At 35.8% G+C, this 19,567-nt stretch overlaps 1 protein-coding gene across 3 annotated transcripts in view; it reads right to left on the bottom strand.

Moving 5' to 3' along the window:
* Window positions 1-212: 212 nt before the first annotated feature.
* Window positions 213-19,567, bottom strand: part of esrra (estrogen-related receptor alpha) — an 80,213-nt gene continuing 60,858 nt past the window's right edge. For all 3 annotated transcript variants that reach the window (XM_051930551.1, XM_028804463.2, XM_028804464.2), the window contains exons 6-7: window positions 12,775-13,044; window positions 213-5,307 (exon numbers count right to left, since the gene is read on the bottom strand). In XM_051930551.1, coding sequence (XP_051786511.1) covers window positions 5,054-5,307; window positions 12,775-13,044 — 524 coding nt within the window. In that variant the 3' untranslated portion in view covers window positions 213-5,053. The remainder of the gene's footprint in view (window positions 5,308-12,774; window positions 13,045-19,567) is intronic.

Below are 19,567 nucleotides of genomic sequence, written 5' to 3'. Positions count from 1 at the left end.
TTATTTTGCTTCAGTGCTCATGTTGCACTGACAAGGCGAGACATTTATTTAGATGACAAACAGCAGCAGCAGCTCCCAATCTCAACAGCAGAACCAGAACAGACGTATCAGAATGCGAAGGGCAAAGGCGCCACAAAAAGATAATCGGCCAAGTTGCTCAATGTTTTGCATTGCTACTGCAGACTACGGAAGACTCAAGAGACAGGTGCTGCTTTTCCATTCATTTTCTTTCAACTTTTATCTTCTTTTTTTAAATATACTCTCCTCAAAAAGTAAATTTTATCATTGCTATTCTTGATTATTTCGTGAAGTAAATCTTAAGGTGGTCATTACATCCAACAAAGAGTACACTCTTTATGGCTTTCAAAAAAAAGGTCCGTCTTTGGAAGTAAAGGCCATAATCTGTGAGACAAATAATTTAATTTTAGGATATACATTACACACAAACACACACACAAATCACCATAAGTACGAAGAGACAGGCAAGTAGACAGAAACACAACTGACCAACAGAAATGTTATACTGAGAAAAATATACAAAACTCTTACAGGACTAACAAAAGACGCAACAACGCCCAATCCTGAGTTTGCTATACAATACTCTGCGCTTTACTATGTCGTTACTCATCAACTGCAAACAGAAAACACAGAAGCAGCTCAGTCGTGAGATGATCCTCACTTACCGTGGATAGTGTTAGATGAGGTGATTGTCTATTCTATGAAACAAATAATTCATTATTTTATAAACATCTGCATAAAACCAATTCTTCATCCTAATATAAAATTTTCACAATTGTTCCTAAATGGCCGGTTTAGTTTTGTAGTATTTTCTAATTTTGAGCTTGAGACATTCTGCCAGGCATGTAGTTTGCAATCCTTTTATGTGTAACATATCCTGTTTTTCTGAAATTTTTCAATCAAAGGGGTTAGGAACCATGAAGGAGATGAAGGGTCAGTAGTGCCACACTTCTTTTGTAAAGTGAGTGAGTTAATGTGTGAGCAATTGTCAACTTTTTTCAGGTTTCTTAGCTTCTTTTCAGAGATCCAAGTCTGTAAACTGCATTCTAGAAACTGCAGTGCCATCTTGGCATTTCTGATTACGCGTGGCTCTCTGTAAAGCTAAAGCACTACAGTTGTGTTGATTTTTAAGGTACACTTTGAACTGCCCAACCTAGAAAATGCAGACTTATTTACGTTTACTTACAAACACAAGTACAAATGCAGGCTACACATACATGTACCTTAAATATAAGTACACTGTCACACACTGCACCATAACTTCAAGTTATTCATGTACTCTCCACTGTGTTTTAGGTCAGAATGATTGGTGTACTGGCCTGTATGTTGTCCACAAGCTACAATAAAATCAATTGATCACCGAAGACAGCCACTACATTATTCTGTAAAAAAATATTTTGTATTAGTTTGCAGTGTTAATATTCCCTTTTGCTCCCCTTCATTCAGACGCAATTTGATGGCTGACCGACTGGATCTGCATAATTAATTAAATAAAAAAGAAAAGTCAGCCAAGAGGATTGGATATCAAAGGATGGGCATATCAAAAATAAAATTCATGTTTAGCAAATGAGGAAAGCATTAGGTTTTTCAAGTACAATGAAAATATACATTAATCAGTAAATCGGCACATCAGCACACCCCAAGTGTCTACTCTAGGAGAATAAATCTTCAGTCATTTCCTTTAGTTTTTATCCCAGAGCAGCACACAATTTACAACGACACAAACACAACCTAGAAGTACATGAGGCAAAGGTTTCATTACAATAAAATAATTAATAATAATAATTAAGGACAATGTCCTTGCACTGATTTTGAAAAAAAAAATGGTGTACAGGTCATTAAAATGCTTTTCTTGCCCTCTTGGCATTGGAAAATGTATTTATTTTGTTTTATTACTTACTACCATACAGGCTGATATGTATTGCTTTCTTGAAATATATGGCTTCTAGTTCTACAGCACATAGAATTGCTATGAATTAAAAAGATGGTTACTTCTGAATTCAGACTATTTATGGAAGAAATCCTACAGTGCATAAAATCACAGGTTTTGTTTTGTTCACTGACAATAATTTAGAAGATTACAATTCACTCTGGTATCCTCCGTTTCAGGTCAGCATCAACCCTTATTGCTCCATGCAATGGGACATCGTTGAACATTCCTCCCTGTTTCTTTCGATTTGCACCTCTACACGCGTGAATTGAAAACAGCTTACAAGGTCCATCTGTGTCGAACAGAAGCTCCAGGTTTATGTTCCCAAAAGAAAAGTTTTCTTAATTTTCTGGCTGCTGCAGTCAATACTAAAATTTGAATCTAATTTTCAAATTTACATACCCACAGCTTTAAGTTAATGCCCCCAATGTTTTTTTTTTTTTCCTTTTTTCAAATATAGTTCCAATCTGGTCAAGAAGAATGCATCCAAAGTGCAATTTAAAACACATTTCTGATTCTGGCTAGTTTGGTCTTCCACTTGCTCTTCATGTTTCAGTCAAGTAGATGTAATACTGTGTTTTAAATATGATTTAACAAGGTCATTTTCTGTTTGAATCAAGTCAGTAAATGCTATAAAGAAAAATAAAGGACATATGTATTTCCTTAATTTCAGCACCACATCCTGTTTAGTGTTAGGAAAAGCATGTTTGTTTATTTTTAAATTAAAATTGGAAGTCTAATGTCCGTTGATGTTAGCATCCCCGGCTCTGCATTGTTTTTAACGGACAGGTTTCAGTTCAAGGCCAATCACGCTGTCGACAGCAAATACTCACACCTGAAGCTCAGACTCTCTGCTAATGCAAAGCTCCTCTAAACTATAGCAATTAAAATGTCTTCTCTTTTATAACAGTTTATTTTGATATTTTTAATACATACTGTATATATTTTGATTCTTAGAAATAAAGCACCTTGATGTCTCTTCCCTACATATCATACGCAGCTTGCAACATCAGATTGTTTGCTGGGACTCTGCTTATTCAGTTATTTCTGAAATGATCGAGCTATACATTTATTTTCTTTCAGTAAAGTTATTATGCCTTTTCCCTGTTTCAAGGAGGCGCTTGCTAACCTGATCATACAAAAATCCTCCTGCTTTCCTGTCAGTAATTGTACTTATGTTTAGGATGAACAGAGACTAAAGGTCAAACTGAAACTGCATATGCATCCACATTCATAGATTTCTGCTACTTTGCACAGTTTGCTCTTTAAGAATGCACCATCTGCTCCTTTGCAAAAGCTATCTAAAGTGCTTTTGCACAGATGTTAAGGTCACCTGCACATTTATACTACAAGTCTATGTGGACAAAAAGGAATTGATGTTTTAGGAGCTTGCATCCCTTTCTGTATTCATGTGGCAATAATTCTGTTAACTATAATCTGTAAAGTTCTAAGTCTTGGTCTGCAACAGCATGTTTTTTTGTTTTTTTTACAAATACTGTATTCTATGATACCACGCCTTAATATTTAATTCTACACAAATGCTATTTGGTGTATTGTTTCTTTGTATTGTGGATGTTCACTTGCAGTATAGATTTGCCTGCTCGATGAATAACCTGCTTACAAAATTGTCTATCGGTTTAAATGCATCTATCATTTGCAACAATTTTGTTACTGAAAATATTTTTCAAAGCAACAAAACAGTTTTAGGGTGAAATAGCCTGGGTACCTCTGGAATGACCTTAGTAAACCCTTGCATGATATAGCTGCCCTAAATAAATACTAATAAAATAATATTGCAAGACTCTATAAATATACACACACATATACTGTATATACACACACAAACAGTATATAATGATTGTATTGCATACATGTATATCTTAATAGTGAAATTAACATTTATTACCCAAAACATTATGGGTATTAAAGATTGAACACCAACATAACAGAACTAAAAAAATCTGCTGTAAATAAACAGCCATTTATACGCTTGCTGTTGATCTTTTATTGCTGTCAAGTAGCATTAGCTTTCATGTAAATGGTAAACTTTACAATAACCCTTAGCAGCAAGTGTCACCTGGAATATGTGTTGTAGTCCTCACATAAAAGTACACAGTAATGTACATTCAGTGTCTAAGCAAACACTCATTTGCAGCTTACCCTTAGAGGGATAATAGCGAAGGCGTCTGGAGCTATTTGAAATAAAGTTCATGTAAAAAAATAATTTATGTGCCATCTGTGCTAAATGACCATTTCTACAGTATATTACATGCTACTATTTCACTCTTAACCTGTCATTCCTGCTACAAAATATTTCCAAGCCAGGTGTGATTCTTGGCTGTAACAGGGGAAAAAAAATCTGTACAGCGTGTGCTATGGCTTCATGATTTTGTACAATGGGAATGCAGAGAAACTACTTTATAGAACGCCATTTGGAAGAATGAAAATGGAGGGAAGACGGTTTATTCTTAAGTTAATATTGAGGCACTGATGGAAGTGGTGCTGTCATCAAACAGGAAAGACAGAAATGTCATAAATAACCTATTATAAAAAATAACAATAAATAAAAATCTAATAATATTTCAAATAGGAATTCCCTTTTTTAAAATGTATAAAAGCTTCCTTCACTAGAACTATAGTAGTCATAATCAGATTTCTTTCCTTAGATGTCATCTAATTCAAATATGTATGGCATAGTGATTCACATACAGCTTGGTCTGACATGCCCAGAGTTGATGTTTTGTTTGCCAGAAGGAAATTACTATTGGTTCATAGTTATCATGTTTCTTAGTAGTGAAGCCAGAATTGAAGAAAGCCGAAAGAAATTCCCAAATCAAGACATCAAGGTGTGTGTATTCACTTGGAGATCCTGCAAAAGCGTTTCTTTCATTAGTTCCACTTCACAATAGCACACCATTAATGGGTTCAGTCCCTCTTCTAAGGAGGATGGAAGTACTGTTTGACAATATTAAATAACTTTGTTGTCCTTGACCAGCTTTTAACATAATAGCTTTGCAGACCAATATGGCTTTAGTACAAATAAAAGCCCTTTTGTATTTTTGAGGGCCAACATTATTGTCTCTTTTTTTTCTTCTTGACCTGCTGTCAAGGAGAATCCATCATAGCCTCCAGCATCTCCAGGAACAGCTTGTGCATCGGTACCTTACCCTCCACTTTGAGGTTATAGAAGTGATGAAGGGCACGGTTGGCTGTTTGTCTCAGCAGCGGTAGAGTCATCAGCAGTTTTCCAGCTCGCCGGGGCTCATCTGAGTGTTTGGTGGATTCATACTCGAGAAGAGCTTCATGGAGAACATCTTTGAGGTGCTGAACTGCCTCTAAATCCTCTATATGAACCGAATCTAAAGTTTGCAATGAACACAAAGAAAAACAAAATTATAAATGAACAACAAAAAAGCTTAAAGCATCAAAATTTATGCCACGTTAATTTTATACATAATTTTACTAATTGCATTTACTCCTTATTCTGGAAAGCCACTACAGCTGATGTGGACGTTGAGCAATGGCACAATTTGGCCACAGCACGCCCACTTCCAAATATTTTAATTGGACACTACTGCAGATAATGACATTATTACCAGTATGGCAAAAAAAGAAATCATTTTAGATTGTGGCTGGAAAAATGTCAGGTTTAGTATTAAAATATTTTATTGTGATCCTTCTCCCCATTGCATTTGTTTCATCTTTTTCTGACATACTTGTAATTATATGACTTTTGGTACTGAAGTTATGAGGCATTAAAAATGTTAAAAAGTTGCCACTGTCTTGCTGTTCATCCTTTATGCCTTAAAACTTTAGTTTTTAACCAGTAAAAAAACAGAAAAGTCACATAAGAACTCTTATCAGTTACCCAAGTTAAGTAAGAAGCATTTAATCAACTTAATTGTAAAAGGCCTCTTCAGACTTTAAAGTATTTCATCTTGCAGAAGCTTTAAGAGATCTCCAGAGCTTTGACAACTGTTTAGGAGTTGCCACCAGACAGCTGAGACAAAACAGAGGCCTGAGTGAGGCATGTCAGACATTTGAAAATGAAAAAAATGAGAATGAGAAAACATTCAACCATTATAGAAGAAAATACACCTATTTTTAATAAAATGATCATTCTATTTGGTATAGATGTGAAAATTACACTATCAGTAGTGCAATTTGGTGCTGTGTGCCAATGTTATTGCACTTCTTCACATTCTAGATACAGGTAATTTGCAGTAATTTAGTAGAAAATGATTTAAGCTTTTTTTCCCCATTTTCAAAATGATTACTGATACTATTACGGCACTTGAGTCCATTTACTGACAGAGAAGTAACTGCATACGTTTTATTCAAATCTGAAAAATGGTCATTTTGAGATGCATGTTAGTTTGGCTTGGATTACAGAAAATTCTACATTTTATATGAATTATTAATAAATCTGTTGGCACCTGATCAAATTTAAAAAAGTTGCTTATTGAATGGAGTTCACTGCTCCAGAACATTACACAAATTATAAACAATTCTAGCCTAATGTTTCTATGTTTGTATACATTTACTTTGGGAACTCTGCTTAGGCCAACAGACAGCTCTGAAGTGTCCTGGTGAAAGTGAATGTCCTGATAAAGCAGATAAGCAAATACTGTAGAAGACTGGTTTCCTAATACTTTAAATGTTAAGTCAATTAGTGTTTGATCACTCTGATCTTACTACAAATTTACTAATCATCTGTGGTACATTACATCCAGTTGTTAAATACACAACAAAACTGACAAGTGTCATCTCTTGAAGTGTACCTTACTTTAAAGATGGGGAAAAGAAACAATGTAGGGCTTTACGACACTTCTTGTGTATTTTACTGATATCCCAGTGATACCGTTACTTCCATTAATTGCAATTTCCATCACCAGTGGTGTCATGCTGGAAGGTCTCCTATAGATCCTTTCTGCAAGACTTTTCCAAATGCTTGTTATTTAAACACATTCTTCTCTAATGTCATATGCTGCTGCTCCTCCTTCTATAATAGTTCTATAGTCTACCGGCCATTAGAATTTGCACATGCCCGCTGGTCTACAGCATTATTGACACATGGATTGAATGAGCTGGTCTGTAATATGTGAGAAAATAAATGAATATAAATAAAGCAAAATAAGTAAATGCAGGCAGCATTAAAAAAGCCAATAAAGTAAGTGAGCAAGAACACATTTAGATATAGACAATGTAAAGCACTTCACTTTTTTAAATCAGATCACAAGGAAAACTGAACTGAATCACAGCCTCTGTAACAGTGTGGTTGGGTTTTGTGAGGGCAAAGTCAATCACCTATCCATATTTTGGCAGGATGATACTCGTAAATGGCGAGACCTGGCGAACTATGCTGAACCCATGCTTTCTGCTTGCCAGCTGCTGACTACTGGTCATTCAGGCTCATCCCTTGAACTACTGTATGCTCAGCCTTCAATTGCTCCAAGCTAGCAAGACAGATATACTGCAAGGTATCCTGCAGTGAGTTTACAATAATATACACTCCCAGCGGGACAGCACAGTTGCATGTTGGCTTTACTGTGAAAAAAACTACCACATGTGCTCTTCTCCATTTTGCAGGAGAGCTGACAATTATAAAATGGTGTGAAAGAAAAGGAAAAGACATTTTAAGCTTTTCAGTCAATAGTAGTTAAAGAGCAGTTGCAGTGTACTACAAAAGCTAGCATGGCACATATTTAACTGTGCTAATGACCATAATAACTATATATGACATACTGTGCATTTTTTTATTATTTGAACAAAAGTCTTTGCATAAATACTTTTTTTGGCCAGATGACTAAAAGCTTTTGAGAAGCTTATTTAAAACTGCTTAAAATGCATCACATTTTTAAAAAGTATTTCAGTTAAAATGTATATACAGTATCTATTTAAATTCAGTATCCTGAAAGGATCTGAATCACACCAAGGTCAGACTCCTCTGCAGTGGGAAGCCCTTAATAAAATATCAACACACATATTTGTCATTAATAGGACGCGGTTTTTGTTACATACTTTTGCGTTCCTCCTGGCTAAAAGTCACTTTGAGCATTCATCTACTGCACTCCATTTTACAATTTTAAATTAAAAATTGATTTAATTCTTCCTCATGTTTAAAGAAAAATACAATAATTTTTCTAAAAGGTTCCATGCATATGAACCTACATTTACAGTAAATATTGCCTTAAGCAGATTCTGTTTCAAGGCTAAATTTACCATCCAAATGCATCAGTGATAATTTCAGGGATATGAAAATGTCTCAATGGCTGTAGTGTTATTGAAAGATGTAGTGGAACTTTTTCTATGAAAGAAAATGTCACATTGAAGTAAATAATGAGATAAACTAAAAAATGATAATGTCACAAAGACAGCAGCAGAATTTATCAGAAAGAGGCAGGCATGATAGTGTAACACTTTTGTCAAGAGAATGGGTCTAACTGTACAGCTCAGACATCAAGTCTGCAGTCAAGCACTTGCCTTTCTGTAGACAAGTTCTTTATGGAGTAATGTTTTAATTTATAGACTGAATAATTTGTTATATCAGTCAACAGAAATTTAATGTACATTTTTGCTGTGATTTCTGACTTGAATACTAAAAATAAGCGTTAAGAAAATTAATAATTGCTGGGGGAGCAAAGTAACAAGAGTGAGCTACAAAACTTTCTAGTAGTGAAAACATATGTAGGGTGTTGTCATGAATAAATTATACCATTTCTCTGAAACAATTTAAAACCTGCTGATTTTAAAATGCAAAGAATTCAACAGATGTTGTCTGTTCAACATGCTTTTAGTTTATATCGGATTTATATTTAAATTAATACAAAATCATCTAGTAACAAGCTGCACCTTGCTGTGCTGCTGCACTTGAAACATGCAATTTCATTCCATGAACAATGTGAGCTCCTCTCAGAATTGTTTACTCAATCAAATAGTGTTGTATTTACTGCACATACGGACCGAGTCAGAAACCGGTTTAGTCAGAACACTGAACAGCATTCTTTATTACATTAAATATTCATTCATTTTTCTGCTTGTCTGTCTCTTAATATGAGCTAGTTAATATATTTTTGTCGTGCATTATTTCTATGTTTTGTAAACAAATATTGAGTCTCAGAGGTGTGACCCTTAGCACCTGTCTCCAAAGGAGTTGTATATATGTATTTAGCACACTACTCGATCACAAAATCAAATCCAGAGAATGCTTCATGAGCATTAAATTTCAGGAAAGGTTTCAAGAGATAACAATGTGATCCAGATTTTTATGGACAGAGTGCTATTTCTCATTGATACTCATTTTTTCTTTTTTGATGAACATGTTACTTTTTTAATTAATTAATTTATTTTTTAAAGAAAAGCATGGACTGGCCTTCACTGCAACAAAGTGATTTATCTACTCTGGGGTAACTATCTGTATATTCTGTATGTTACACCCTGCTGAACTCCAGTCATCATCCTTTGAGGTAGCAGGTCTGCTATGGAAACGATACCTCCAGTACCAAATTTGTACTGCATCAGGCATTTGGTTAAACACATTCATAAATGAAAGTTAAATTTTGACTTTAGACTAAGAGAGCAGTAGGATAAATGTATCCATCCATTTTCCAACCCGCTGAATCCGAACACAGGGTCACGGGGGTCTGCTGGAGCCAATCCCAGCCAACACAGGGCACAAGGCAGGAAACAATCCTGGGCAGGGTGCCAACCCACCGCAGGACACACACAAACACACCCACACACCAAGCACACACTAGGGCCAATTTAGAATCGCCAATCCACCTAACCTGCATGTCTTTGGACTGTGGGAGGAAACCGGAGCGCCCGGAGGAAGCAGGATAAATGTATATAAACATAAAAAGAACTGAAACGAAAAAACAACCAAACCCATTATTTATATAAAATACTACAACAGCAGGTTTATCCAACCTGGTAACACAGTATGGTATGAAGGTACATACAGTGCATCCGGAAAGTATTCAGAGCGCATCACTTTTTCCACATTTTGTTATGTTACAGCCTTATTCCAAAATGGATTAAATTCATTTTTGTTCCTCAGAATTCTACACACAACACCCCATAATGACAACGTGAAAAATGTTTACTTGAGGTTTTTGCAAATTTATTAAAAATAAAAAAATTGAGAAAGCTCATGTACATAAGTATTCACAGCCTTTGCCATGAAGCTCAAAATTGAGCTCAGGTGCATCCTGTTTCCCCTGATCATCCTTGAGATGTTTCTGCAGCTTAATTGGAGTCCACCTGTGGTAAATTCAGTTGATTGGACATGATTTGGAAAGGCACACACCTGTCTATATAAGGTCCCACAGTTGAAAGTTCATGTCAGAGCACAAACCAAGCATGAAGTCAAAGGAATTGTCTGTAGACCTCTGAGACAGGATTGTCTCAAGGCACAAATCTGGGGAAGGTTACAGAAAAATTTCTGCTGCTTTGAAGGTCCTAATGAGCACAGTGGCCTCCATCATCCGTAAGTGGAAGAAGTTCGAAACCACCAGGACTCTTCCTAGTGCTGGCTAGCCATCTAAATTGAGTGATCGGGGAAGAAGGGCCTTAGTCAGGGAGGTGACCAAGAACCCGATGGTCACTCTGTCAGAGCTCCAGAGGTCCTCTGTGGAGAGAGGAGAACCTTCCAGAAGGACAACCATCTCTGCAGCAATCCACCAATCAGGCCTGTATGGTAGAGTGGCCAGACGGAAGCCACTCCTTAGTAAAAGGTACATGGCAACCTGCCTGGAGTTTGCCAAAAGGCACCTGAAGGACTCTCAGACCATGAGAAAGAAAATTCTCTGGTCTGATGAGACAAAGATTGAACTCTTTGGTGTGAATGCCAGGCGTCACGTTTGGAGGAAACCAGGCACCGCTCATCACCAGGCCAATACTATCCCTACAGTGAAGTATGGTGGTGGCAGCATCATGCTGTGGGGATATTTTTCAGCAGCAGGGACTGGGAGACTAGTCAGGATAAAGGGAAAGATGACTGCAGCAATGTACAGAGACATCCTGGATGAAAACCTGCTCCAGAGCGCTCTTGACCTCAGACTGGGGCAACTGTTCATCTTTCAGCAGGACAACAACCCTAAGCACACAGCCAAGATATCAAAGGAGTGGCTTCAGGACAACTCTGTGAATGTCCTTGAGTGGCCCAGCCAGAGTCCAGACTTGAATCCGATTGAACATCTCTGGAGAGATCTTAAAATGGCTGTGCACCGACGCTTCCCATCCAACCTGATGGAGCTTGAGAGGTGCTGCAAAGAGGAATGGGCGAAACTGGCCAAGGATAGGTGTGCCAAGCTTGTGGCATCATATTCAAAAAGACTTGAGGCTGTAATTGCTGCCAAAGGTGCATCGACAAAGTATTGAGCAAAGGCTGTGAATACTTATGTACATGTGATTTCTCAGTTTTTTTATTTTTAAAAAAATTTGCAAAAACCTCAAGTAAACTTTTTTCACGTTGTCATTATGGGGTGTTGTGTGTAGAATTCTGAGGGAAAAAAAATGAATTTAATCCATTTTGGAATAAGGCTGTAACATAACAAAATGTGGAAAAAGTGATGCGCTGTGAATACTTTCCGGATGCACTGCACAGCATCTATCTATCTACTGGTCAGAATGACTGAGGCTTTTAGCGTATCACTAATCATTAGTGCTATGTATTCTTGTGTGAGTTAGTTTAATTTCAGATTGCACAGTTGATTTTTATTTTTGTCTAACAGAAGAACAAGATAAAGGCTAGCACACACAGGTTCAGACAACTGCTGTAAAATGCTAGCATAACAAACCTGCATTTCAACCATCATCCATCATCCAACCTGCTATATCCTAACTACAGGGTCACGGGGGTCTGCTGGAGCCAATCCCAGCCAACACAGGGCGCAAGGCAGGAAACAAACCCCGGGCAGGGCGCGCACACACACACCAAGCACACACTAGGGACAATTTAGGATCGCCAATGCACCTAACCTGCATGTCTTTGGACTGTGGGAGGAAACTGGAGCACCCAGAGGAAACCCACGCAGACACAGGAAGAACATGCAAACTCTACACAGGGAGGACCCAGGAAGCGAACCCGGGTCTCCTAACTGCGAGACAGCAGCGCAACCAACTGCGCCACCGTGCTCCTTCCCTGAATATTCTTAAAAAAAAAAATAAAAATATCTGATGGATGTATACATTTGCCTCCTTTTGCTTAATTATAATTTTCATTTATTTACTAAAGTACTTGATCTTTTACATGCAAAAATACTCATCTGTTTTCTATTTTAACAACATTTTGAAAGTGTCTGTGTAAATTCCTACATATACTGTAATTCCACACTAATTTGATTGTGGCAAGCTAAATAAAAGCTTCTGTTCTAATTTTTTGTAAATAATAGTGAAAACAAAGTCAATTTTAAAACAGCAACAAGAGCTACAAATACTGATAATGCTTTGTGTATCCCCAAATAAAAAGAACTACTTTGAAAACAAATACATGAACAGTAATAATAGAACAACCTCTTTTTGAGTAAATCTAGAGAGACTATACACAGTATATACATACACAGTTCAATAAGCGTATACATTTTTGGGTGGATTGAACACCAACATCCACTGCAAGCTGTTTTGATCTTATTTTGATAAAGTGCATGATAATATTACATTCTATGCCTAAATGATGGCAAATATCAAGTACGGTTATGTACACTAACACAGACTTAATATCTACAGTCCTACCGACTGTCAAGCTGGAAAAATTGCCAAGAACATGCATATCTGGCTGACTAAACATTTGCTTTGCAATACATTTAAGAAAAAAATATCTGTACCAGAATTTGTGAGAGCAATAGCTTTGAGCATGACAAACTCTTCTTTATCAAGCTGCAAATTGCGGTACTTCCTTGCTAACTGATTAATAGCACCATTTAATTCAGTTAGTCCAGCCATTGTAGACATGTCTTCATCCATAATGTAGTCCTCAGCAAAAACAATCTCATCTTCATAAGGCAGGGAACGAAAAGCTACTCCCAAGATTAGAACCTCTAGCCATACACTCTGTAGAATTGACATCTGGTCAGCCAAAGATAGTGACGGAAAACCTAGAAATTACATTAAATATCATTATTAACAAATGCATTCACATACTGAAAAATAAATCTGAAAAATAAGCAGTAAGTCTGAAAAGTGATTAGCTTCATTAAAAAACTCAACTTTCATGTATTTTAATGCTGTAAACAGAGATCACTGAACTGCAAAATATTACTTTGACATTTCCTTGATTAGATTACTTAATTCTAAGTTATGCAGAAATGTTACTACTTCAGATTAAGTGAAACAAGTATAAACAAAATAATTTTTTATTATTTATCTAGGGGTGACACCACATTGGATTAAGAGGGCAAGAAAAATGAATAAATAAACAAATTAAGAGAAAAATAAACAATTGTGCAAAGCTTAAAAATGAAATCATTATGGGCTGCATAATAATTGTGTTCATATTAAAATTGCTGTGTGAACACATGAAAGTGCACAATGTGAAAGAGTGTTACCTGTGGCACAAGAAACACTTTGTGGGCAACAAATTAGTCAGGGATCAGCCTTTTTTAATATTATTTTAAGGAAATGGAAACTGAACCAACTTGGCAAAAACTAGGAAAAAAAAAACAAATTACCCAATTTTCAAGATTTATAGCCTGTAAGACAAAAATTCAAGACAATTCTTTAACCTTTAGCCAGGAAACAGCTCAACCATTAAGATGTACACTAGTTGAGTTTTGCAAGTTATTGGTTCACTGCATGGGTAGGTCACAGTAGATGGCTTTCACTAACACAAGGAACCACAACTGGATGAACAGGCTGGTTCTAAATGTTCTTCGATTTCCATTAGAAACAAGAACTCCACTTGCACATTTATTACATCAAACATATTAAAAGAAGTATTTTTTTTGCATATTTTGCCACACACTAATTATGCAGTAATTACTTGTGGCATTTTTAACTTTTTTTTCTCTGTAATCTTTTATGCTGTACAGGATGACAATTTCTTTCAACTCTGTTGTCTGTATGCAGCATTTTGTTTAGGAATGAATTTAACAAGAAAGGCAAAATGCTGTCATTATACTTTGTTATGGTCCAACATAATTGTTACTCTGTTTTGCAAAAGATGCACGGAATGAAACAAATCTAAAATATGAAAAGTGTGTTTAAAAGGTTTGCAGAAACATAAAGCTTCTTTAATTGGCTTCTCTGCACAATCCTTAAACCAATAAAAGGCTGACATGTCATCACAGCCTCACTGAGGCATTCCCAGGCTTTAAAATGCATATGTTTGAAACAAAGCAGGAGCCACAATGGTGAATGTGCCTTCCCCACCTTTCAGGATATACTTCATACTTTGCTTGCGCACCACTTTGTGGTGAAGAAAAACAAGTGTGAAAAAGGAGACCTCATTGGAGGAGAGAGACAGAGAGAGACATACACACACACACACACACACACACACACACACACACACACACACACACACACACACACACACAGAAAGAAATCAGTCATATGGCAGCTTCACCTTTAGCCTTTTATTTGTCAGAACCAGGCTCCTTTCTGCTGGGGCTGTAAACCTCATAGGTATATTCAGTATATTCCAATATTAAAGCGGCCCCAAAAATAATGACATAACAAACTCTTCAGAAAAGAAGCAACTCTTGAAAAAAGAAAAGCCCAGACAGACTCATATCATTGAACAATGTTGGACATATTTGCAGATTCTATGCCATACAAGGAAACCTCCAGGAGGCACAAGTAAATTGCCAATTCCTTCATGTTTTGGCTGCCTTTGGATATATGAAGTGGTCATCTTTATGTTTTTTTTTTTTAATATCTTGAGTTATAATGCAGTGTTTATAAATATAGTAATTAATTCAAATTTCATATTGCCACTATCTATCCATGTTTTGAACCCACTTACTGTATTCTTTTTTCCAATCCCCACCACTGCAGGTCATTGGGGTTTAGGAGGAAATTCATGTGCCAATGACTGGGCTGAGATTTGAACTCAGCTGCATAAAACTATGAAAAACCAACGCTAACCATTGCAACATTGTATCCCTTAATTACGGTGCATTTTAAGATAAAGACATATTTAGAACTCATTTCACATGCTCTTCCTGATCTTTTAAGTTTAAGTGTTTTTAATTAAATGGGAGTAGGACTCCTTGACACCTGACAGCAACCTTTTTACACAATATCCCTTGTAATTTAAATAAAAACAAAATAAATACATTGCCATTTGGGAAAATGCAAGCTGTATCAGTACATCACTTTAAAGTTGCAGCTGCTCAGGAATCGGAAATCTGGATGCTCTCACCCACACAGCTGCAAGAGGATTGTTCCTTATGGGTTTTCAAAAAAGCCTCTTTCTAATTACACAGATGTCTAAAGTTACAAACAAAAATTGTCACCTCTGTGGTGAAATTTAGAGCCAATATCCTTTTATATTAGTTAAAAAGATGAGAAATTACACAATCAAGATTAAAATAATTGGCAGAGGTACAAACACAAAACATTACAACTTGTTTTTTGTTTGCACATCTGTGTAAAAAAAAAAAAAAAAAAAAAAAAAAAAAAAAAAGAGAGAGAGAGAGAAAAAAAACTTTTTTCTAACATACATTATGCCTAGCAGCAGAGTGATACTGCCTGGGATTCCCTGCAAGCTTCACATCCAATTAAAGTACAGATCATTTTCGGTAAGCTTAACACAGAAGTAATTGAAAATTTTTCATTCTCAAAAAAAAAAAAAAAAAAAAAAAAAAAAAAATGGAAAACAAAAGACAAAAGAAAACCGGACTTTGTGAGCCTTGAATCCATTTAATCTGTGATCCTTTCCCCTACTGTGTGGAGCAGATTAACCTGATATTGCTTCCCAAGACACAGAGAGAGAGAGAAGGAGAGGGAGAGAAAGAGGAAGAACGGGAAGATGTATGCAATGGTGCCACTGCCTAAATATTTTCAATTATGCAGGTTTTCTAATATTTAAATATTAAATATGTAACATAATATTTTAGTTAGAACCCAGTTATGCACAGCTGACTTTTATTATTACTGTTTGCTGTCATTTATAAACAACAGTTTTGTCTGTTTCTATTGAACACCCCCCCCTTTTTCCTACTCCTGTCTTTAAAAGTTATCTTTGTTGCTGACCAAATGCGAAAAACCCTTAATATTATATCTGATTTATCATTTTAACCTCATGGGAAAGAGCAGACTTTTCATTTTCAAATGGAAAAAAAGCCCCAATATATCTTGGCCCCTACTGTCTTTTCAACTAGAGGAGCTGGCTAATGCGACTCTCCCTCCACAGCTTGTAGAAGCACTTAAAGTCCATTTTAATACTGTGTTCACGTAGTATTCAATTTATGGGAAATACAAATGTTTCCCAGTGAAATAAATAATGCTGATCTTACAACTCATATTCATACAAAACAAAAAAGTGACAACGTATATTTTTAATAAGTTTCCTTTTCTTTTTATTTTCCCAAAAAGACTTAAATTTTTTGAGCAAATGAAGCAGCAAATAAACAAATAGACATCTTGGTGTTGTCTTAAAATTTCAACTAGAAATGTGCAAAAACAGAAGACACCAGGAAGGCGTTGTGTTCATATAAAATACATTTTGGATTCCATGCACACACAGTGATGGAATCAAAATGAACATGGAGAAGCACATACTATGTAACTCACTGTGTACAATGGGGCTATGGGAATTTTGTGCAACAGGCATCACAGGGTAAGTTATGACTACAATAGCACAATCTGACAAAATATATGAAAAGGAAAAAAAAATATTGTGAAAAACATGTTTATGATCTCCTAGTGACCTCATGAGGCAATGTGCACACATGTTGATGACAAAACTTTAAAGCTACATTTGGAAAATATTCAAATGAAATACATACTTAAAAGAATAAGTTCAGTATTTTTCAAATCAAAGTTATTCCTTCACAAACCTGGTTATCTATGCATTTGCCACACGGAATTATGTTCTAAAGTTAAGCGTTTTCTAAAAATTTAAACCAAATATCTTACAAGCACTGTGGACGAAGATCATTATCAGGAAGCAGCAAATGAAATGATAAAGTACTTTTGACCAGCTAGTACTAGTAATAGGTTGGGATACATTTGGCACTGCTTCATTAACAATGTGTGAAACAGTCAAATTAACTGAATTCAATGGACATATTTAGGGGTTGCGTTAAAAAATGTAATCACAGAAATTTTTAACACATCAATTGCATGTGTTAACTGTGACTAATCAGCAGCTCTGCTTATTACATTTATTGTCATATTTTCGAGCCCTGTACAAAAAGCAATTAAAAACGTATACAGTATATTGTGGGGTGTTACTTGGTTTGGAAAAACAGCAGGTCCTGTTTTGTTATCCTACTGAATAGAGACAAATGAACTGGAGACTTCCTAGACAAATTAAAAAAAAGACATCAAATATTGCTGAATCAGAATCATGGTACACACTATCTATCTTTGACCACATTCCTCATCAGAATATTACTCAGAAAACACATCTAGAGAACATGGTTCAATGGTTGGAATGAGAATTACTAGTTGTAAAGATGTGAGTGATGACATAGGGTAGAAGCAGGTGTCTTGCGACATTGCAGAATGTAAGCACCACTGTATGGGCCTGTCTATACTACTATGTTTTAGTTTAAAAACACAGACATTTGTCTCCATTTTCACTTTTTAGTCAACACTACCCTGGCATTTTCAACCCAAGAAAAGGAATACTTGTGAAAATGCTCTCCAGATCCAGAACTTTTAAAATTGGCAATGCACAGTTTCAGATTGAGTGGTTGAAAACAAAAATTTCTGAAATTGCTGACTCTATCATACTTTAGTTGGCTCTTGCTTATTATTTAGTTCCTCCCTGGTTGGATCCTCCTCATTACAACATCTCATTCCATGAACCCTTCACGGAAGAATAACATTTTCCAACATAGCAGGCATAGAAGAATTGCTTTCCAAGGTGCTTTTTGTATTGCTTACCTGAATGCATCTAAATTATGCTTTGTAGTTTGAATGCTTCACACCTGAGCAAAAGTCAAATAATTTCCCAGTCACTACAGTTTTGCGATAAATCCCGTTGCCGGTGGCATTACCATTGTTGGGAAAAATTCAAAGCCCCTAGAAGTTTTCCACCAATGCACGCATGCCCAGTGTGGGTGAAGTTCTATGTGTTATGCATTTTCCAGTGTTCTAGCATGGACAAAGATACTATTGTAAACATCACGAAAACTCTGGTGTGGACAAAGAATGTTTTACTTTAAAAATGTCATTTTTAAATGAAAAAGTACTGTAGACATAGTCAGTGTGAGTAAGCAAAGGGCACTAAAGGGTAGAATGCCTTGTCACTGTAAAAGGAATACTTGAAATGAAATGTCTCAGAGCAACAGAGACATAATTTGTCTCTCTTGGAGGAAATCTGCAAGATTCCTTCAGGATGCAAAAGGGAAGCAAGTACATCCAGCATCCAAGTATTTTCCTGTAAAGATATGGTGAGCTAGTGTGGGGAGGTAATGAAAATCATCCAAGCTTTTAAGTGTCCGCAGACAGGCCAGGAATTCTTAAAGCTATTCAATGCTAGGGGACACCAAGTATTCTAAAATGCTGCTCTAATCTTTTGGCCCTGTATCTACAAACCAGAAAGGCATTTGGAAATTGTTTACATTTACATGGGTGCGAGGTAGAACAATTTAAAAAGGAACATAGAGAGAGAATGTGTGAGAAAAAGACTGGATATAAAATGTGGAAAAGTGGATGAACCACATCTTTTGGCAATGGCAAAGAATCATGTTTAAACACACTTTATAAGCCTATAGAATTTCTAAATACCATCTTCCCTAGCCTTCATGAGTTTGGGGAGATGCTGGGAAGATTATAATTTCTCTCTTAAAACTTACTCTGAGCAACATGGTCTTGCAAGAATCTGTGCCAAAAGGAAAACAAATGTAGTTATTTTGTATTCAATTTTTTACTGGTTTTTAGTTTTTAAAGAGTCGATAAGTGCACATTAAATGACATTTTTACCTGGAACTAAATAATGCCTGTACATCACCTTTGAATTAAAGCATACATTGCTTAAAGCAAAATACAACTGTATGACATGTATGTCATTTAGAAATATATTAGTAATCCATGTCATAAAAGTAAAAGTTTCAATTGTAATGTTACTGCATCGATTACATTTTTTCTAAAAACAGTTTCTTTTTTGAAAAAGGCAAAGGGAGTTCTCCCTGATTCTATTAGTGCAGTTTTATTTTTCTTTTACCAACCTTCATTTTCCCAAAAAAATAAAATTAAATAAATAAATAACGAAGAAAGGTAAAGAAAACTCCTTGGATACATTCCTAATATTGTACATTTAAATAAAACACATTTTAAAATACTGATGAGAATAAAGTTATGTTTAAAAACAAAAAACAAAAACATTGAGAGGAGCAGTGGTTCAATATATAAATGCATATAATAGGATTAACAATAACTGGTATAAGCAAATGAAATACATTCTGGCTTGCTAGAGTTTCACTGTTATAAATAACCATTATCTTG

This window comes from Erpetoichthys calabaricus, chromosome 1 (assembly GCF_900747795.2).
Source record: "Erpetoichthys calabaricus chromosome 1, fErpCal1.3, whole genome shotgun sequence".
Classification (NCBI taxonomy): Eukaryota; Metazoa; Chordata; class Cladistia; order Polypteriformes; family Polypteridae; genus Erpetoichthys; species Erpetoichthys calabaricus.
This window is presented reverse-complemented; position numbering and strand designations above follow the sequence as displayed.